The sequence below is a fragment of the Acipenser ruthenus genome, chromosome 5 (assembly GCF_902713425.1).
Source record: "Acipenser ruthenus chromosome 5, fAciRut3.2 maternal haplotype, whole genome shotgun sequence".
Taxonomy (NCBI): Eukaryota; Metazoa; Chordata; class Actinopteri; order Acipenseriformes; family Acipenseridae; genus Acipenser; species Acipenser ruthenus.
Window position 1 is genome coordinate 81,479,986 of NC_081193.1, and position 23,872 is coordinate 81,503,857.

Consider the following 23,872-nt stretch of genomic DNA (forward strand, 5'->3'; position numbering starts at 1 on the left):
CGTAATAAAAAAATGCCAATAGAAATTCAAAACAGGAATACATATGTACTCTTCTTTACAAGGCAAAATGGAAACATGACTCAATATGATTCAGTTACAGTTTATGCTGTCTTTTGCAGCCAGGTCATAAAGACCACTAAAATATATTAGAAGGGTTAAACAAAAATACAAGAAATATATATATATATATATATATATATATATATATATATATATATATATATATATATATATGTGTGTGTGTATGTGTGTATATATATATATATATATATATATATATATACCCCCACCCACACACACACACACATCAAAATACAACTTGCACCTCTGACTTTTTGAATCCTCAAATTAAACTTCTGTTTAGTAACATTAAGTTTCATTGATGTAAACAGCTTAAATCCAGGCCTGTGCATTTTAAATGTTAAAACGGTCTTAAATAAGCAACTTATTTAATACTAAAGTGTCCTTTAGGTGCAGACACACCATCAATACACATTAAAAATAAAAGCTTTGGACTCCTCGTTTAATTATGGTGAACAAAACACACTGTTCTTTAAAAAAATGGGATGGCAGTCAACATTTGCATGACAAAAACATTATTCACTTATAATGGAAGGTCACACTGATGTGCCTGAATCTACAGTAGTTCACTTAAATTTAGGGCCGTTTTCAAATTGTATTTTCTATCATTACATCTGGTAAACAAAAAAGGGACGGATTTATTTTTAAAAATCGGAAGCATGATTCTTTAAAATCGGAAGCATGTTAGAAATAACTTAACTTCAAAAACAATGGAGTAACATAAGGAAAATGTTAAATGTGTATCATCTGCATTTAAAAGCAAACAAAAAGAGAACTTCTACATGAGTAATCAAGAAGCCTGCATGGGGTCAAGCATGGTGGCATCTTAATTAGAGCAAGGAGGGGGGAAGGGCACAGGAATGTGGGTTAGATCCCTGCTCCTGGGAGGCCGGCTACCTATCCCTGCTAACCCCTACCACCTTTGCATTCACGCCAAAATTGGAAAAATCTTTAAAAAAAAAAAGGAGGAGGACTAAAGTGGAGTGTTGAGTTTACTGTTGATACAGTTACACATTCTTTCCTGGTAAACCATCATGAACAAAAAAAAAATAGAAAAAAGAAACACAAAAAAGCAGGATGCACAGACAAAAGTAAACATGGGATGGAATCAAGTAGCTTAAAAATGCATGTGATTAAAGAGTCACATTTTCAGAGGTGGGTACAATAAGCTTTATTTTAAAATATGTAGGTAGTATATTATTACAGCACTATTTACGCATTTAAAATAACATTGAAATATGAAAAGTAGTGAATGAGAAAAGCAGCACAACAATACATAATGGATGTGGCTCCATTACATTATAAGAAGATGAATTAAAGGCATTTAAAAACAAAACATTTTAAGCTACAAAAATGTATTAAGGAATTTCATTTCAATACGAATTCAGATTCAGCAAATGTATTAAAACAATGGTTTCTTTTTTTGATACTTTACACTTGTTTTAAAAACACAAAATATGTACCCCAATTCCTAATGGTATAAAGGTGTATCATTTAAATACAACCTTTAAAATTTCAATACAATCGAATTTGTGATGTAATAGTTTCAATTCATATTTTTTTTAAAACTAACTTTAAAACCATTTATTTTCAGCAATTACTACTACACAGATATTGCTCATGAAAACTAAAATAAATAAATTCAGAAATACTAAAAAGAAACTTTGTAAATTAAACTTAACTAAATATTATTTACATTTCTATGGTCTTCACTTCAAAAACAAATACCACTATTCAAATCCAGAAATGCACAACCAGATTTACTAAACTTTTAATCCAGAGAAAAGTTTGCACTGATTTTGAAACTTGTAAGACAAACAATAACTCTTAAAATTAACACTGGAAGAGCTGTTTACTCCAAAATCGACATCAACAGATTTTCTTTAGAATATTAAAACTAAACCATAATAATAATATTAATATTAATAATAACAACAACAACAACAATAACAACAATAACAATAATAATAATTATTAATAATAATAATAATAATAATAATAATAATAATAATAATAATAATAATTTGGGGGGGGCAAGTAGTCTGTAGTTTTGTACTGGTTTTGGAAATTGAAGTGCTAATGCCTGGGAGTTTATTTGTAAAATGATTAGTTTGACTTGTGGAGACTTTAAAGAAAAAGGTTAGTTAAACTGTTATTTTATTTAGTGTTTAAGTAGAATGTCTACATTATAACACAACATTATACTAAACCTAACCCTATTAAGCAGGTCATAAAAAACAAAAAGCAAACCTACAGCTATGGCCAAAAGTATTTTAGGGTAGACATAATAAAAAATAAGTTTAAAAAAAGGTTATGAATATCATTTTGATCTTTTATTTAACATCATGTAAATCAAAGAAATTACAAAATATCACCAAAAAGTCTACCTGAAGCCATAATAGCACTACAGCATTTCATGTTGGATTTCAAAAAGTCACTTTTTTAAATTTGTCAGTTTTTCATTAAGTATATGGAAAAACTACAAAGCGGTATGCAATTCAATAAGTTAACGTAACATTATTCATCAGATTTCAGTCTACTTTAAGAAGCAACGTTAGTTTATTCTATAGGGTGATGCAAAACATTTGGCCATAGCTGTACTGCCAATGATTTTCTGAGATAACAGAATTGTGCCAAAAGTAATAGAACTGACATTCTGAAATCGAATTTTAAAAGTTCAGACAGCAGTTTTTTGCATGGCATTAAAAAAAAATGTTAATAAATAATATTAAAAAAAAAAAAAAGGTTACCCAAAATATGTTTTCAACAAAATTGCTTTACTTCTGCCACTGATTGCTTTAGTTAATGGAACTTGTGAATATCGCACTGAAAGTTTAAAGAGAATTTTATGTCATATTTTGAAGTCATTACAGTCATTTTATGAACTGTAATTGCTATTTGCACTATGTAAACTTTTTAAAACTGCTGATTAAAACTACATAATAAAAAGATTAGTAGGCCTGAACTGCGAGTTACAGTCCAGCTTCTTGTCCAGGTCTTTTAAGTTGATAAAAAACAAATAGAAATAAAAAAAAAACATATATTGACATCAGAATAAATTGCTAAAAAAATAAGTAGAAAAACGAAACTGAAAACACTACATTTGTGATTAATAACTTTTTCGGGTGCATCTCTAATTGAAGGCTTGCCATTGGACATAAACTTTCAGAAAGTTTAAACATCCTCAAAAATCAACTGGATAAGTTTCCATAAGAATTATATGTTATTTACATTGATAAGTCTTTAATATAAAAAATGTGGTGGTTTGGTTCAATTCAACCAAAAAAAAAAAAAGGGACAGTTTTAGTTAATGCATTCATAACCTACAAACTGGTTTAGTGTTCTATTAAAGCATGAGCAATAAATAGTTGGCATTACTTTTTGTAGGATTGAGGCAAAAAAAATTTAACACTAGGAACATAATTTGGATCTTATTTGACATAATATAAATCAAAGTGATATTACAAAAGTCTACCGGAACCCATAATAGTAGTACATTATTTCATGTTAGATTTCAAAATGTCACATTTTTTGTTAAGTATCTGGAAAACTACAAAGCGGTATGTAATTCAATATGTTAATGTAACATTATTCAGCAGGTTTCATTCGACTATGCAAACTGTGTTAATTCTTTAGGGTGATGTAACATTTTTTGCCAGTTATTTAATTTATTTATTAAATGACAACTTTATATATATATATATATATATATATATATATATATATATATATATATATATATATATATATATATATATGCAATTTAAATAACTTAACTAATTTACAATTAGTTTTTAAGCAGAAATTAAACAAACCACATAAAATGAATAAATAAAAACACATTCAGGTAGGATAATTTGGACACTACTTTATTTCCAATGACTATAATAATTGTAGACATGTTTAAATATGTGTCTTATATTTCAACTCAGGTTTTTTGTAACTGCTAATTTATTGAAATTAATACTACATCAGTGCAGACATTTTCTTATTTTCTGTGGTTTTTAAATAAAAGCCTTTCTGTCACACAATTAGCTAATTCCACTCCTTAATTGGAAAATAAGCAATTTTCTTTGACAACTTTGATGTTTTGCTTCTGAAATGTGCAAGCTAATTTTTCCATTCCAGTTAGCATTTCAAGCTTTAAAAACTGCCTTAATCTCTGGCCTCAGATGTTGACCTTGTAAGAACAGGGGTCAGAAAAGACAGACCTCAAAAAAGGACTGTTAATTCATGCCTGAAAGAATTCAGCTCCACAAAATAAATACAATCTAATTCTAGACTGTGCCTACATGTGCAGCTTTTATGTAGCCAATTCTTTTCTTAACGGGTTGTAAATGGATTGGATTTCACTGAGCATATATATATATATTATCAGATGATAACCAAGTTACTCTATTAAAAGACAATACTGAATGAGTTAGTTAATAAAATGCTTTCATGCCCATAGAATCTTCTTTTCATTTTAAAAAAGTTGAACTCTTGTTAAATCACATTTTTGTCCTTGGTTTCCTGAAACTGAAGGCTATAAATATTTTGCAGTCATTGTAAATTCGTAACTGATTTTATTTCATTGGTTTATAAAAAATAATTCACTGTAATAGACATCCTTGCAGAATTCAACCATTACTACCAAACAGCAGTGCACAAAACATGAAGACAGTCCTGTTAAAACTGCAGCATACACTATTACAATTTTTGTTATTGTACTGATACCAAAATAAATCAGAGAAGTACGCAGTTTTGGGAACCTAGAACATAGTCTTATTTCCCAGAATAAAAAGCATAGGAATAGTGTCTAAAGCCCAAATAATGCAGGGTTTGCTGAGGTTTATAAGTGTGCAACCAGTCAACCCACCAACATCTCCACTAACACATGTAGTCTACACTCTGTTATCCTGCCCTACCCCAACACAATGGGACGAAGCCTCCAGCTCCACCTTCCACCAATCATTCAAGCAGCTATGTGTGCTCCCAAGTGCCGTAAGGAAAAACAACCCAATGAAGCGACTGCCAAAATAATTCACCCATGTTAAAATCATCTAAGGGTACCATGCTGCACATAAGAGTACACAACTGTTACATTTATTCATTGATTATTGGAATAATTATTTTTCTAGATATAAATTTAAAAATAAAGATGAAGGCTTAACCCTCAAGACAAACAAGACCTATCCTAAAGTTGCAATTTCTTCTCCTACATAAATGGTATATATTTGAAATCCAAATTGTCAAAGATCAGATTAAGAGGCTGATGTAAGGATAGGTGCAGTGCAAACAATTTCTGCAATTATTTTGCACTGTAGCTTATGTAAGCTTAAGAGCAATGAGCTGCTACACTTCAAGCTTGGAACACACTGCCCGATACGATCATCGCATCTCAATGGAGGAGGTTGTGTCTCCAAAACTCTTTGCAAGCGGGCATCACACAATGCCCGACGGAATCAAGGAACGCACAACTTGTGAGGTTTTCCTGATGTTTGATCTGCCCTGGATGCATAAGGTACAGCAGCAATGGGGCAAATCAATAGGCGAAAACACAAGGCTATGGCAGTACCAATATCTACAAATTTGTCTAGAAGGAGACGTGATGGTGAAAACTGCATATAATTGGAGATATGCATGCATTCTCTCTATTAAACAGGTCTAAACATGTATGCAGTTGCTGTACTCTGAATTTTAAAACGCTGTGAACGTAGAAGCCTTTTGACAACTTTCCCGCGATTTGACTAGCTCTTGTAATGCTGAAATTTGCATCTCGATTACTAGGGATGCACTGAATCCAAGTTTTTGGGATTCGGCCGAATACCGAATCCATCTCAAAAGATTCGGCCGAATACCAAACCGAATCCTACAAAAATTGTCAAGAAAACTGAAGGAAACTGTTGAATGAAAAACTGACTGACAGCTACTTACAAGGGACGCGCACAATCTATAGTTTTGAGCCTTTTAGTTAATGGTATTTTTATTACCAAATGGAAATATATCCCTGAATAAAATTTTAGTTTGAAACGTACACAATTTACCGCTAGCCCCCTCACCCCACAACATAAATGTCAAAATACAGACTTGTTTACTTTACCTTTACAAGAAAGGAGAGCTGCATCTTTGCCATAACCCACTATTTTCTTTAATGACGTTTCAACCTGTGTCAACTGATCTGAGAGCGATGAGGAAAAAATTACTGTGAGTGACCTGAATCTCCCAACGAAATAAAACCCACACTAAGCGTAAATGCATTCCAGGTATGGTGTGCTTAAACTGAAAACTAATTTACAGCAATGAAATCAAAACCAGTATGATGTGGTTTGTACTAGTTTGAAAATGGTAGAAAAGTAACGAGTTGAGACATATTACCAAAAAGGTGAACTAGTTCATGAAACCAAACTGGCACAGACAAAGTTAAAAGCACTAAAACACAGTCACTGCGGCCTCTTTAAACTCTAATATGAGAATTCAGGAAGCTCAAAAGGCAGCGTGTGCTTTGTCAGGGCTTTTTAATAAACCACAAGTGTCTAGCCAAAACCTTTTAGCAAAAGCAATAGGAATGCAGATTTCTGGCTAATAAAACTGTCTGAATAACATTTTTGTAGTCCACCCCCCAAACAATAAAGCCGTATCTTTGCAACTCTGAAAATATGGTATTTCAGATGCCGACTTCATATTCCTTCAAATTTAACACTCCCTCGAATTTAAGAGACGCAGGCCAGATCTCCCACATAATAAAAGATGCATTTACAAAGATACAACCTCAATTACGCATACAACAGCCACTTATACAAGGGAATGCTCCATTTTTTACAATGAACGGCTACAAACTCATCTATTAGGCATATTGGTAAAGCATATTGTACATTAGTAAATTAACATGCCTGTAACAACAACGCATCTCTCCTAGTCATTGTCCTCGAAGTTGGAGGAGTCCTCTTTATTACTTGACATCTCCCAGACAATGTCATCTTCTGCTCCGTCGAGCTGGTTAGATATGTAACATTTTTTTGAAGGAGTGCACCACAGTCTTCACAGATTTATGGAATCCCATGCTTTAATAATCAATCCACACACAAGAGGGGTAGAGGTGCACGTCACATCACCGTTCCCTTGCCATTTTTGATCAGTAAAATGGCTGCCTGTATGCCATGGATGATTCAAGATTGGGCAGTAAGGTTTTTGTTCGTCTTTTCTCGGGTAGTCTGTTGCATTCCTATTTGTGTAGTCACATCTTATTTCACAATTTTAATACATGCATCACTATACCTTGAATTTAAGATGCAGGCCATTTCTGAGAAGAAAAAAAAAGTGTGTCTTAAATTCAAAAGGAATATGGTGGTTTATGGAAATCAGCAATTGGTGTGGCAGTGCGTTTACAAAAACATATCTCCCCACAGGAATGTGTAATAATTTAGCTGTGACTGTAGACCAAGGATGTAAAAAATTAAAACATACAGTCAAGCTCTGACTAAAATCTCTCTCAAACTTAATAAATACAATTAAAAAAAAAGTTAAGGAATACAAATTTAATTAAACCAAGATCTAGATTGGTTAAAATATAAAATTATATATATATATATATATATATATATATATATATATATATATATATTATTTTTTTTCAATCAATTTAAGATGACCAGTCATAAGTAAACTCTTGTTCTTAGGTATTGTAAATAAAATGTAGTGTATGTATTTTCTGACATACCTAGAAATCCAACATGAAAATATTTCACAACATGAGATTTGAACTCATTGACATGGTACAAGTGCTATGTGAACTGAAATCTTAGAAGAGGAACTGATATTTTTACTGTGCACCTGCAATAGAGTATGCAAAACCATGAAGTGCACATACTAGCATTCCTATTAAAATGTACAGCTATGGCCAAAGGTAATCACCCTATAGAATTGACTAATTTTGCTTCACAAAGTCGAATGAAACCTGCTGTATAAAGTCATGTTAACATATTGAATTGCATACCACTTTGTAGTACTTAACAAAAAACTGACAAAAAATTGACTTAACATCTATCATGAAATACTGTACTACTATTATGGCTTCCGGTAGACATTTGCTATATTATCATGTTGTTTCTTTGATTACATGATAAAATATGTTCATATAGTTTTTTGTATTATTATTATTATTATTGTCTCAATCCTAAATTTCTAGATGATGCAAAATTTTTGGCCACAGCTGTACATCAGAAACAAGCCTTTTCTTTCTATGTGTCCCATCCTCCTACAGCACCTGGGCACAGGGTGTGCTAAAGTGCGATGAAGTCAAAACATTTATCTACTTGACATGGGAGTTGATTTGATCAGCCTTTAACCCGCCAGGAGTGTTTATAGCATTTCTCAAGACTGGGTTAGATCACACTGGATTGCGTCAACCACCAATCCATAGGGAGTGGTTGATGCATCCAGATGGATTCCCAGGTCCCGGTACTTTGCAAAAAAAAAAAAAAAAAAAAAAAATACATAAAAAATTAAAATTTAGGTATGGGTTATCGCAGTGTAGTATTGGCTGATAAAATCAACCTCTTGGTTTAATAAACATTTCTCTTACAACATTCAAATTCTGTACTTCTTGCTGGATGGAAATGTCAATTGAAAAATGCAACCACAAGGAACTGACACAGAAAATACTGAAAACCATCACGTCAAAGCTGAGGTTACAGCCCATGGGGGCAATGAGATTTTTGTTTTAAATCAATATCAAAAATATGAACTAGACCCCGAACCAAAGCGGTCCTGCTTACCGATCTCCCTTTGTTTTTCTTTTTTGCACAGTCTTCCCTTTGAGTCGCCTCTCACTGCCGAGACAGGGGCTGCCTCCTGGACCCGTAACCCATAACGATTCTAAGCCTTTGGAAGATTGTTTAAACGTGAACTCTACTGGCTCTCCTTCTACGAGGCTTCGGAATCCCTCCATGAAAAGCTTGCTCTGCAACACAAAATAAAACATTGGCATTCAGATCTAAATCCATTGCTGAACCAATGCAATGCTTGATGGTTGTGCTTGTTTTTTTTAAATAAGTCTGAATAGATTTCATAAAATATGTGGTGTTTTGATGGACTAAACGGCATTCATTATGAAGCCAATAGTTTCAGAATGTTTTATTGCTGGGTCTACATTTTAAGATCGAGTTAAGCTTTTTTTTTTTTTTTTTTAATAAAAAAGGCAATGATTTACAAATTAAATTTTGGTAACAAAAGTAAAAGCCAGAAATGTTTAACACCAAACTGTATTGCTCACGCTCTTAGAAATGTATTCATCTACACAATGTGGGGAAGCTATAAAAAAAAAGGCCAACAAGATGCTCAGATATATTGTGATATATTATATTGTGAGAAGTGACTTTTTTGACCTGAAAAAAGAAACAAGGACCAGGGGTCACAAATGGAGATTAGATAAAGGGGCATTCAGAACAGAAAATAGGAGGCACATTTTTACACAGAGAATTGTGAGGGTCTGGAACCAACTCCCCAGTAATGTTGTTGAAGCTGACACCCTGGGACCTTCAAGAAGCTGCTTGATGAGATTCTGGGATCAATAAGCTACTAACAACCAAACGAGCAAGATGGGCTGAATGGCCTCTCGTTTGTAAACTTTCTTATGTTCTTATTCGCTGAAATATCAACACTGATGTTCAATTATATCCAATGAAATATCATTTTAACCATGTGTGTTACTTTAATATAAAAATAAAAAGGGCCATATCAGGTCCTAATCTATGAATGACTCTTCAATATGCTTCTGTATGTATGTATTTATAAAAAGTAAAAAAATAATTCAAATGGGCCAGACACTATTAATCTTAACAACCTCCCCATCACAAGTAGTCACATTTTCTAAATAACCAGCACTTATTTAGCCCTTTACACCTGAAAAACAATCATTTATTCCTTGCTCCTCATGTTAATACTGAAGTGCGAATAAGAGGTAGGGTTAGACAAATCTAACATTACACTTCACTACACAGTTCTATTCACAAAACTTGGGCTTACATAGATTTAACATGTCTGTTCTGAAGACAGTTGGTTTCCATAACAGAACAAATGTCATGAATATAAACCTGTATTTAATTAATCAGAACAAAAAACGACTTTGAATGAGACATAACCTGAATACACAGGACATGCAGAAAGAATAAAGACAGCATCTGGATATCTAGTTCAAGTTGTAGGTATTTCATTACATTTGCAAGTTATTTTTATAAAGTACAAAGATTAAAAGGATGCAGGACAAATGCATTTTGCATAGGACTCAAAACGTCAATGTAATTAAAGCTGAATAGGCTACCTATGGAATAACAAGAGCAGGCTTGTGAACATGTACGTTATTATTATTATTATTAGTTTATTTAGCAGACGCCTTTATCCAAGGCGACTTACAGAGACTAGGGTGTGTGAACTATGCATCAGCTGCAGAGTCACTTACAACTACGTCTCACCCGAAAGTCGGAGCACAAGGAAGTTAAGTGACTTGCTCAGGGTCACACAATGAGTCAGTGGCTGAGGTGGGATTTGAACCGGGGACCTCCTGGTTACAAGCCCTTTTCTTTAACCACTGGACCACACAGCCTCCTCATGTTATGCACAATGCTAGCTACTTGCTCTCTTGGAAACAAGCAAGCCCTTGAAATACGTCTGTGTACCAATAATAAAAACCAAAAAATAGCATTGTAGCGTTTCAGGGGAACAAACAAGACGCAGATGAACGCAGCAAGATCTCATTCAGATGGTTCATTCATTCATTCAACGTCAGGACACCACAACACAGCCCCGAGCTGCTCGCAGGCAGCTCCTAAATAGAGATTTCCCAAGAGATTTTTGGATATTGCCAAACTCATTGACTCAATATTTAGGTGTGATTTCTATAGTTTTCGGCGTCTTTTTTTAAATTTAGTCGTTGCCAATTAGTTTTTATTATTTTCTCCCCAATTTGAAATGCCCAATTATTTGTAGGCTCAGCTCACCGCTATCACCCCTGCGCTGACTCGGGAGGGGCGAAGATGAACACACGCTGTCCTCCGAAGTGTGCGCTGTCAGCCGCCCGCTTCTTTACACTCTGCAGACTCACCGTGCAGCCGCCTCAGAGCTACAGCGTCGGAAGACAACGCACCTCTGGGCAGCTTACAGGCAAGCCCGCAGGCGCCCAGCCAGACTACAGGGGTCGCTGGTGCGCGGTGAGCCGAGGACAGCCTGGCCGACCTCCCTCCCTCACCCCGGACGATACTCGGCCAATTGAGCGCCGCCCCCTGGGAGCTCCTGTACACGGTCGGCTGTGGAATAGCCTGGACTCGAACCGGCGACGTCCAGGCTATAGCGCGCATCCTGCACTCTAGAGTGCTTTTACTGGATGCGCCACTCGAGAGCCCCAGTTTTCGGTGTCTTTAAACAGCTTGAGTAGTAAAAACACACTGGATACTGATGTGAACTGCAGCTACGTTTCAGCATGAATGTGTGCTCGTTCACGAGATGCAATTTTATTTAACAAGTATGTTTACTAAAAAAATTGCCTGGTGTCAATGATCATATAAGATAAGTGTATTGATTTGGTTACCAAACAACCAGAGAAAGACTTGCACGACTCCTGATTGGGTGGGTTTTCAGGAAGAAGTGGGCAGGGTTTTGTAAAAATAGTTGGCAATAGGTGCTTTATTTTTTATTTTTTTTAAATCAATGTCATCATTCTGGAGTCCTTTGCATGTCTTTTAATTTGTTTGTTTTTTAAACCATTTAAATGCAAAACCATAACAAAACACATATACAGGCTTTTTTTTGGTATTTATTATTTGTCCTGCGGTTGTCTTTAATTTATTTTTCTGCATGTACTACTATATGATGTAGAATACGTGAATTTAAATTTTAAATAGTAGTATGTACAATACTCTTAAAAATAAACGTGTTGTGATTTTGAATGTGCGGTTCTTAAGGACGGTATTATTATCATTGCTTGCACCCCAGCATGTGCAATTAATATATATATATATATATATATATATATATATATATATATATATATATATATATATATATATATATACACACACACACACACACACACACACACACACACACACACACACGGTCATGTAATGCTGTTTAACCAATCAGAGGTGGTTATTTTTCCAAGCTGTGAGATTATATATATATGGGACGAATACAGCAGTTCTGAATCATTTTCCTTTAAATGTCTCACTGAACCGACACATTTCAATTGAAAGCCGGTTAAACTTTTAAAAATCACACAATTAGGTTGTGCTGTGTGTATTAATCTCCAAAGAGCTTCCAATTAAAAACAAATTGTCGCCTTTTATCCGTAGACAGGCGAGTTTCACGTGGCCGATGCAGATCGACATTATAAACACATAAGCATAACAATAGTGTGTAACGTCTTCAAGTAGTGTTAAAAAAAAAAAATAGAACCAACATTTAATTTGACCATGGTGACGCTCTTAAATGATGTCATTAGGTTCTGCAGAGTGCTTTCCATTCAATGGGAATTGTCGGCTTTTACCTGGCCAACATGTATGATTTGCCTCATCTCAATTTAAAACTTTTAAACCTCAACATCAATAGATCGAAGAACTGTAACAAGAGGGTTTTTTTTTTTTTAAAAACCCTACCTGGGTATTACATTTTGAAGATTGTCAAAAAAAACAAAAAAAACACACACCATACAACAGTTTTTGAAATTTATTTTCTTTCAAACAAACTGAGGTTCCCAGCAGCTTCACACATCGAGTTGTCTTTGGAGTACAAGTCGCTGCTTTTTCCTATGGACACATGGTTTCAATGCTTCATCTTCAAATTAATTACCATTACGCGTGCATTTTCGATCTAGCAAAATGTTAGAACACTATACTTGAAGATTTTTAATCCACAAACACCCATTCCACCCCCACATTGACCACGCCAATCTGTCTCTGGTAAGGTGCACTGGTTAAAAAAAAAAAAAGGTCTTTAGTTAGTTATTTTCTTTCAGGGAGGTGGACATTTTTAAAAATAATCCACTGGCAACTCAATGTTCTCACCATGACAATTGTTTTGTTTCTCAAATCTAGAGTATCTTGGAAGGAGTCGGTAACCATGGTTTTATATTCAGCAAAATTAGTTGTTGGAAAAACAGCATCCTCCACAACTGCACCTCCAGTATAACTGCCTTCTGTGGCTCTTGTGGACCCTTTTATTTAGGTTTCAGATGAGATTGCCACAGTTTAACACCAAAAAAAATGGACAGGTCACCTCACACTGTAAATATGAAGAAAGAAAAAGGGCACAGTGACTGCAACAGTTTTTTTTATAATGAAATTCAGCAAACAACTTTAACTATACTTTGGTTGCAAGAAAAAAAATAAAAACAGTTATAAAATCAGCAGCTTCTCTGGTGGTTTACTCTAAAACAACCTAAATAGGGATGGGAATTTTAAACATTTAAAAACGTATAAACTCTAAAGAAGTGGTAAAACGTTTACTAATATGCTAGACGTATAACCGGTCACGTGACAAATGTCACCAAAACGCATATTTTTGATTTATCCATTAATTTTAGTAATTTACCATCAGAAGTTCGTCGTGTGTCCGACTGCTCTAGTGCCACAGTAAGGGTAGATATTATAAAAAGGAAGGGGTTTGGCAATTGCCTCCAAGGAGCTTTTCTAATTGGTGCAACAGAAAGATTGACACTGGGAGGGTTTTATTCTTGGTCGATCTGGCGCTTCATTGGTGCACTGTGTGTGTTTATTATGCCTGTAGTAGGTGTGGTATGGTATCAATTCCATGGCGGGGTTAAATAACGTTAATGACCAGCGGGTTTTCTGAGTTTGTTCTACATTTAAAATGTCATCTCTAAACAAAGGAAGCCACGTTTGGAAGTTTTTTGAGAAACCGGACGAGAAAACCGTGGTATGTAAATAATTATGCCAAACAAAATTGCCGTACCACAAAAACACAAGTTCAATGCTTCACAGTTTGAAATGAAAACGTTAAGAATTACTGTGGATGGAGCTGTTTAGTACAGTTTTTATTTGTATGTTGGAACTAGTGCACTAAAGCAAAGAACCATAGAAATACAGTTCAAACAGGTAGGCCAGGCATCTCTTTTTACAGTTTAATGTAAAGTTGTGTGGTTACGTGAATTTGAATACTTTACGTTATTTAGTAATACTTGACCATATACAATTAACTGCACAAGAAGGCAAACATTATATTAGTTACTTAATATATTACTTGATTGTGTGTTAATTTGGCATTTAAAATAGGACTTGTGGCAATGTTTGGGAGGTTTATGTACACTAGTACATTATGTAGAGGAGGGTGGTGTTTGAAGAGTACACCTAAATAAATATCCTTCACACATTAAAAGAGTAAATCATACAAAGCCAATAAAGCCACAAAATATAATTGTATCCATAAACTGAAACACTAGTAAGATATTTATTAGTACTAAAAAATAAGCCTTATTAGCAATTTAGACAAAACCATTTGAGATGGGAGTTTGGATGAATTGTTACCAATGTTTCATTTTGGTACTATAAAATTAGTAACAGTTCCTGACTTTAATGATGATAAATGCCTAGAGATTTATTTATTTATTTATTTATTGATTGATTGATTGATTGTTTTCAATTGGTTGAAATCAGTCTTTAATCCAGTATGTACTCTAGGGTGAAATCGGGACTTACTTTTTGTTTTGCATATGACAAAGTATCTTAAAGCATTTAATAAACAAATAATTCTGATCATGGTTTCAAAAACCACACTTCACGTATAACAGATACAACATAACCGAAGGGATCCGACAAGCTCATAACTACATTTTGGGGTAGAAAAAAAAAAAAAAAAAAAAAAATCGGGGTGATCTGGTTGAACCTTGAAATCCCATGCCTAGAGATTTAAACAATGTAACCAATGCATTCATTTCAATTTCTGTCCAATATTAGCAGCAACTACAGCCAGTAAACCCAAATAAAAAAATCCCCATAGCAACATAAAATGAGACGGAAAACCAGACATTAAAAATGAGAGCAACCAGTTAAGAAACATCGATTGCAATGAATGCAGTAATGCTTACAATAATAATAAAAAAGTAACATGCAAGTACAATGGCAAGACGATGCATATAATTATCTAAAAGATAACTGCAATCATTTTATATTAGAGTTACCCGGATGGATCGTAATTAAGTGGATTAAAAATGGACCAACAGAAGAATAAAATGCATCATATAGCTGACTATGCCTTTTCTAACAAGTCAATTATTGATAGCAAAATAAAAAAAAAGATGCATAATTAATGAATGTTATTTGAGTTCCTGCAAAACAAATAGCCACAGACATGCTAGGGATCATATACCAGTACAAAATACTGGATGCATTAGCTTCACTTCTACACTGTAGTACACAAAAGATGAAAGAAGTGCTGAGCCCACCTATTGCGAGGGTCTGTGATGGAAGGGATTTAAATGGATTTGGGAACCGATAAGGAATGTCTTGCCATTTGCATGGTGTTCTGCTGACCCCAAACCCCATGAGGGGAATATCATTTGCATTAAAATAACTCTGTGTGAAAATGAAGACAAACAAATTATGTGAAAGACATAATAGAGCAAATACTTCATAGTTCAGTTTTCAAAAAGTTTAATACAAGTGTGAGAATTCATAGGCTTGGTTTACAAGCAAAAAATAAAAAAAAAGCCTCACCTTTGTCACACTGTTTTGGTAGTACCTTTCGGTCACATTGGGTTTACATACTTCGTATGGCTAGTGTAACATGAATTGCATCTTATCTTATTGCCAAGGGACAGGAAGTCTAAGCCTATCAACAAACACAAAAATAACACCAAAAAAGTGTACAGGATATAAAATATATACAGTGCCGTGACAGTATTTGCCCCGTCTGATTTTCTGCATTTTTGCATATTTTTGACACAATGTTATCAGATCTTCAACCAAAACCTAATATTAGATAAAAGGGACCCTGAGTGAACAAATAACACAAAAAGTTGATACATATTTCATTTATTTATTAAAAAAAGTTATGCAACACCCAATGCTCCCGTGTGAAAAAGTAATTGCCCCCTTACACAATAACTGGTTACGCCACCTTTAGCAGCAATAACTGCAACCAAACGCTTCCTGTAGTTATAGATTAGTCTCTCACAGCGCCGTGGAGGAATTTTGGCCCACTCCATGCAGAACTGCTTCAACTCAGGTGACATTTGTGGGTTTGAGCATTAACTGCTCATTTCAGGTCCTGCCACAACATCTCAATGGGGTTTAGGTCTGGACTTTGACTAGGCCATTCCAAAACTTTAAATTTCTTGTTCTTTTCCATTCTGATGTAGACTTGCTTGTGTGTTTCGGATCATTGTCTTGCTGCATGACCCAGCTGCGCTTAAGCTTCAGCTCACGGAAGGATGGCCTGACATTCTCCTGTAGAATTCTCTGATACAGAGCAGACTTCATGGTTCCTTCAATGATGGCAAGGAGTCCAGGTCCTGATGCAGCAAAGCATCCCCAAACCATGACACTACCACCACCATGCTTCACCGTTGGTATGAGGTTCTTACTGTGGAATGCAGTGTTTGGTTTTCGCCAGACATAATGGGGCCCATGTCAGCCAAAAAGTTCCTCAGCTGTCCATAGAACATTGTTCCAGAACTCTTGAGGATCATCCAGGTGCTTTTTGGCAAACTTGAGATGAGCATTCATGTTCTTCTTAGTGAGCAATGGTTTCCGCCTTGCTACTCTGCCATGAATCCCATTTTTGCCCAGTGTCTTTTTGATGGTGGAGTCATGAACACTGACCTTAGCCGAGGCGAGAGAGGCCTGCAGATCCCTGGATGTTGTTCTAGGGTTCTTTGTGACTTCCTGGACGATTTTACGCCTTGCTCTTGGAGAGATTTTGGCAGGACGGCAGGACGGCTGGCTTTGTAACCCTTTCCAGACTGATGGGCATCAACAACTTTTTTCCGGAGGTCTTCAGGATTTTTTTGTTCGTGGCATGATGTGCCTCTAGAACCTCTGTGCTGACAACTTCACTCTGATGGTAAGGGCCAAAGTTAGTCAGATTTATATTGGGCAGGGCTGGCCCAAATCAGGCCTGGTTGTTAACCAAAGTACTCAAACAGCTGACCCTAATTATCCCTTTAACCCACAAAAAAATCTGACCAAATACAATGTGAATCTATTTTATTTATTTTATTCTATCTATTTTATTTATAATATTATACATATTTATATATAATATATTTTTATTACACACACACCATGTATTTTGTTTTCACTCCACAAACCTAACTCAGAAGAGCCTGTAATCATCTTCATATATCCTACCAGTGTGTGGATGATGCATCCTTTTGCACACAGATAAACATGCTGCATTAACGTATACGAATCAAAGATTACACAATGTGATAATTGAGAACTGATATCATGCTTTGATAAATAGCACTACTGTAGCACTGCTTTATGTTTGAATGCTGCAATGCACTCATGTCTTGTGATGCCAGCTGTATTGTTTAAAATCAAGTTATCAGTGTCTGTTCTTCAGATGGCAGAAATGTGTTTATATGATGTGTAGTATATTACAGTTCCATACCATGCAGCTTTACTTGTTCCCCGTATAAAAAGAAGAATACAAATAAAACAAAATAATGACTTCAGTATTTTTGTTGCATTTATTTTTTATTTATTTTGTTCTGGGGAACAACAAATTTCCCAAAATGTATTGTAAGCTCTGTGAAATAAAACAAATCATGTATTTCAGAAAAACATAGTGTGTACATATTAAAAGCGTAAGCAGCAGCAAAAAAGTGTTGTTGTTATTATTATTATTATTATTATTATTATTATTATTATTATTATTATTATTATTATTTTATTTATTTCTTAGCAGACACCCTTATCCAGGGCGATTTACAAGATATCACATCATTTTTACATACAATTACCCATTAATACAGTTGGGTTTTTACTGGAGCAATCTAGGTAAAAGTACCTTGTTCAAAAGGTATAGCAGCAGTATCCCCCACCCGGGATTGAACCAACGACCCTCCGGTCAAGAGTCCAGAGCCCTAACCACTACTCCACACTGCTGCCCCTGTTATATGTCCCCACGTGTTGCTACAACTGTTTAAGTAACGTATCTGTATTTCTTTCTTATTATTCTGACAACTTTTTACACTTATAACTTTAAAAGTTTGTTTCAAAGCTCTAGTGCACTGGGGTTTGAGATCTGTTCCCTAAAATCACTGCAGGAAGAGCAATTTAAAAAACAAAACAAAAAACTACACACAAGTGCACTGGCTTTTCCGTTCCATAGCACATCATGGATTGTCATTGCTGTGTTACCCGTTTGACAAGGTGGGAAATAATCCTTACACTATCAGTGCACGAGAGCAGACATTTTGAAGAGAGCTTTGAAAACAGATTTTAAAGCTACAAGTGTAAAAAAAAAAAAAGTCAGGACATTAACAATGAAAAGTAATGACAGGTACAGTACACCCTCCCTATAACATCCTTCATTATAATAAACCTTCGGCTAGAACAAACCTGGAACCCAAATAAAATTTAAAAAAAGATAACATGACATACACACTGTCAACATCCCAGCTCAGTTTGGGATTCTTGCTAGTTGGATTAAGATTTGCTGCACTTTGAAACGATTCATGTCAGATTGATTTAGGATAAAAGTTCAGCTTCAATTTGGGATTGTTGCTTTTCGTACTGCTTTTTAATTCTTTAAACGAATAGGATAAAGCAAAGGCAGAACACTGCAAACATGAGACAAACAGGTACATGCAATTCTACTTTTATTCACTATCTCATCTCATTCACTTACTCCAGCAGTTCCTTCCTTTTGATTGTCCTTTCGCTATAGCGAACCCCTCGATATAACGAACAAAAGGCTTGGACCCCAACAAGTTCGTTATAGCGTTACAGTACTTTATTTAAGCAGTTTTAGCAACACATGGGGATGTGTATCGCTATATTTTTCGGAATCCCACTACTTACTCTAAGCTAAAACAGTTTGTAAGCTCCTCCTTTGTGCTGTCGGAGTCTATAAGTCTTTCTACTGAAATGCAACATCATTATTTAAATAATTTCTTATTGACATACATTGTCTATTTGCATCTTGCTATTAATAAAATAAAATAAACAAATAAAACAAAAAACAGGTTTCTGATACAGGTATATATGTTTAACCATATAATATGCCCTGGTGGAATAATCTACAAAGTAGTCAATACAACTCTTAACCTGTGTTTAAGTGTAATGTCTATGGGTGAAAAATATCCTAAGAGACCCAGTAAAAGCAATATTTATTCTGAACTTTCAATCCCTGTTAATATTTCCAACATTCCATCTACAATTGCTTATTTTAAAATCAGTGCCTATAACTAAAGCCCTGAATGGATTAGCACCTAGCTATTTGCAGGAGCTGCTGACTGCATATCTTCTGAATCGCACTCTTAGATCACAGGAAGTGGGGCTGCTGGTTATTCCCAGGGTCAATAAAACTAACACAGGAGGAGGAAGGGCTTTTTCTTTAGAGCTCCTACACTATGGAATGCTCTGCCTTCGTTTGTCAGGGAAGCTGGGACAGTTACAATATTTAAGTCGAGACTGAAAACATATTTTTATAAAATGGCAAACTTATTTCCTACTTTTTAACCTTTTTTTTTAATGTGTTATTTGAATGTTTTTATTTGTGGCAGCTAATATGTCTGGGAACTTATTTTAATGTATTTTTTGTTATGTACAGTGCTTTGTGATACTTCATTATGAAAAGCGCTATATAAATGTAATAAATAAATAAATAAAATAAACAAAATGCCTTTTCCATTCATAAATCCTGGTTCACCTTCTACTGTGATAAATACACCTGTTTCTCCATCAACAAACTCTTTTTGGTCTTGGTTTGTTTTAACGTATTGTGATACTCCACCTATATACAGAAAACACAGCCTATAGCTTGAGCACCACATTTTCAAAAGCAGGCAAATGCCTAGTGTATCACAAAACAAAAATGAAAGACTTGCCACACTTGAATGATTTGTTAAAACTCATGAATGCTCTGACATAATGCAACCCATACTGTATTCTTTAGGAAAATAAGGGACCTGTGCGTGCCAATTCAAATACAATGGTTTGAGTTGCTTCTTTTATTTTAGCTAGGCAGTACTTGCTGGAGGCAGCCATTTTGGTTTGGGGGGCAGGGGATGGGGGGTTTACTTGGGAAGGGAAAGGATTAAGGAGAATATAGATTCCTCCTGTCCATTAAAATTACCTTGGCAGTAAGAACTGAAGAGACAGAAGAATAAGTTTAAAGCACTACTGCATTTAGAAATTTGACAAAAAAAAGATAGATAGATAGAGATAGATAGATAGATAGATACTTTGTTTTGGGTCACGTTTCACACCACAAAATCTGTGCCACAATACGCATCATATAAAGGGTATGTGATTAATTGAATTGTGTGTGATCTATCTATCTATCTATACACATGCACACACACAAACATAGTGCTCCCTCGCTATAAGGCTCTCGGTTATAATGCGCCTCGGACATAACGCTCCTACAGCAGGTTATAATAGTGATAAGTTTCTTTTGATGCTCAAAAAGAAACTTTTGATGCTGTGCAGAAGTCTTAGACATGTTGCATTTTTCTACTCTGATGCATTATGAGCATCAACAATGTACTCAAAGCCTCCACTAGTGTTTTATACTATTATAACAACCTTGACTTGCATAAAGGAAAAACATTGAGTGAAATAGCTTGCATCACTTGATTTTCAAGGTGTGGTATCCGAAGCATAATCAACAAGTACAGAGAAACATCATCTGTAATAGACAAACCCAGGACTGGAAGACGCAAAAAGCTGTCTAAACAAGGATGAGCAATACTTGAAGACAATATCCTTAAGGAATAGAAAGATGACAAGCGTTGAATTGACAACAGAACTGGCAGAAGGCGCACACACACACACACACTATATCCTATTCAAAAAAAAAAAAAAGAAAAAAAAAAAAAAAGACAGACAGACATCCTTCACTTCAAATTTTAAAAATCTCAGGTAAACTGACACACCGTTTTGGCCAAAAAACAATCCTGCAAACCCATTCAAACAAAATTGTCAGGCGCTACTCAAACTGCAAGTCATTCACCCAAGCTTACAGGCTGTTGCAACAGTGGGTCAAACAAAGTTACAACAAAAATGTGAATTCCAGGAGTCAGTGGAAGCAATCTTGTCTTTGGTTGAAATACAGGAAGGGTTTGAACGATACCGTTTTGTAAACATTATTAAAATTTGAAACTGATTGTATTCCCCTGATTATTTTAATAAAACCAGAGTCCCTATCCTGACACACACAACACATTAGCAGAAACACATCTCGTACCACGTGTAGACTACTTAAGCCACATTTTGATAAGTTCCACTACCACCGCAAAACAGTAGTTCGAAAAATGCAACAGCTCTTATGAACTACAGAAAACATGCCAAAACATATTTCACCGAAATCAGGCCACACTATGCAACACTCCTTTTGTGAGTATGGTGCGATGTTTATCTGTACGCCCAAGCAAAACATGCTCTGTGAATGTGGGTGGCATTAAAGCATACAAAATGCAGAAACACTTTTCCCTGCGTGGACATTAAAATATTCAAATTATACAGTGCGGCCATGAAAACAGAACATCTTTGTTACCTGTGTGGTGGTTGGAACATATTTTGGAGAATGAGTTTAAACCATACTACTTGTATTATCCATTTACAAAAGAACAGAGGATATTTATAACTGAATCATGTCTAAAATGTTCTTGGAGGTCTACATATATTGTTATTAGAAGTAATTGATGAAGAGAAAATAAAATACGGTTTCCACTGCAGTGAATTTGTTCAGTATATTTCTGTGCATGAAAAAAAAAAAATAATAAGTGCAACAAGCTCAATGGGAAGCAGGCATAATTTGCATAAATGTAGCAGTTATGCAAACTTTTAAAATAGGTTTGACTAGCACTCTGAGAAACTGCGTATTAAAGGTGCCTTAGTGTGCATACATTAATTAAATTATTGGATTAAAATAAGCAAAATCACCCACTTACTGCAGTAGGCTAAAAATCATGGCAAAAACAGAGAAAGTTAGCTGCAAATGGAAGATGTAGGAAATACGTTGATTTTTACAACTTGTACAAGAATATGATGTATCTAGTGCCCTATTGTATTAATGTAAACGTATTTGCAGAATAACACATTTCAATTGCAAAATCAAAATGTCATTAGACGTTGCACTTCAAGTTTGTCTACTCTGTTTATTATCCTAAAGAAAAGAAAGGAAAGAGTATGCTTATTAAACTTTTAATATGCTCATAAAAACCACATGGAAAGGGTGAAATAGTACTTGTAAAGAAAGAAGGAAAGACAAAGGGCTGTTTCGCAAATGGTTTTGCATTAGTGTATCAGGGTCTATGAAACCATAGGAAAGAAAACGTTAGTTAAAACAACTTTTATGCTACTCTTAAAGCATTTTGAAAATCTCTGAACACAGCAGTTAAAACAAGTATTTAAAAAAAAAAAAAGGAGATAACATGTATGACATACATTACAGAACCAAATTAAACTTAACCTGGGAGAAGGGTTTAGCAAAATACCTTTGACAAAGTGAGAATGTACAGCAGCTTTTATTTTGATGTATTATGGTTGATATACTACTGGAATCCAAATAAAATGACTCCACACTGAAACTACTCCAATGTAAAATTCAAATTAATAGGTCTTCCCTGTCCTGATGAGAATATTGAAGAAGAATTTCCTAACACTGCAAGCTAACCATTTCACCATTTCCCCACAAGCTCTTAATTTGGCTAGGCCATGCAGTCATAGGTCAAAGGTTGTAATGTCAACTGAACCATGTGGACTGAGATCAGATTAAAAACAGGGACCATTCTTTCCAAGCCACGGACTCTTCTAGTTTTCAACGGCTATCTTAATCATTCCTGAAGCACTTCCGACTCCACATTGCTCCCACCTCATTCCAAAAGCCAAGGTTCAACATGTAAAAACTGGAGATTCAAATTCTCTCGCCTTCAAAAAAAAAAATCGACAGTGTGACAACCAGTCCTAGCCAACATAAAACAGGATAAGCATGCAATCATACCTGCAATGGAACTTTTAACTTTAAAAAAGAGATTGGGGGGGAGGAGTGCGAGAAAGAAAAAACACTAAAATGGACATTAAATGTTTTTTTTACATTTGCAACCTGTGTGTTTCACTATTTCAAAATCAAAATGTTGCACCCCTCCCCCCCACCGACCCCACCCCACCCCATCTTTACACATTCCATAAAAGCCACAAGAAACTACAAAAACTAACAATATTTTCCTGAGGGCTGTGTACATCAGAGTTGTAACACCAGCTTTTTAAAATGGCACACAAGTGCAATATCGTGAAATATGACAAAAACTGTTCAGAGAGAAAAGTTCCTTCAAAATAAATCAGATGACACGTACTTTTTGGTTGAATACTAACGAATGCTGTGGTAAAATGACATGTTTCTTGCTCTTGCAGCTTTTTTAAAAAAAAATTAAGGAAAATAAATTTATATATTTTATAATTTATATAAAATAAAATCAATTTTTTGTACAATCTTTTAAAAGGCGCAAGTTTGTAACTTCCTTAAATTAAGAAGCCACATTTTTAGGACATGGCCTTTTAGTCAAATGGAGTATCTGGTTTGTTTCTTGGGCTCACAGCTGCTCTTACTTTCGATAAATATATGCCAA

At 34.9% G+C, this 23,872-nt stretch overlaps 1 protein-coding gene across 4 annotated transcripts in view; it reads right to left on the reverse strand.

The window, feature by feature from the left end:
• The window catches only part of LOC117402382 (protein lin-28 homolog B-like), a 52,502-nt gene that overhangs the window by 6,354 nt on the left and 22,276 nt on the right, over positions 1-23,872 (reverse strand). For all 4 annotated transcript variants that reach the window (XM_059024625.1, XM_059024626.1, XM_034003462.3 and 1 more), the window contains one exon: positions 8,838-9,022. In XM_059024625.1, the coding sequence (XP_058880608.1) occupies positions 8,838-9,022 (185 nt within the window). The remainder of the gene's footprint in view (positions 1-8,837; positions 9,023-23,872) is intronic.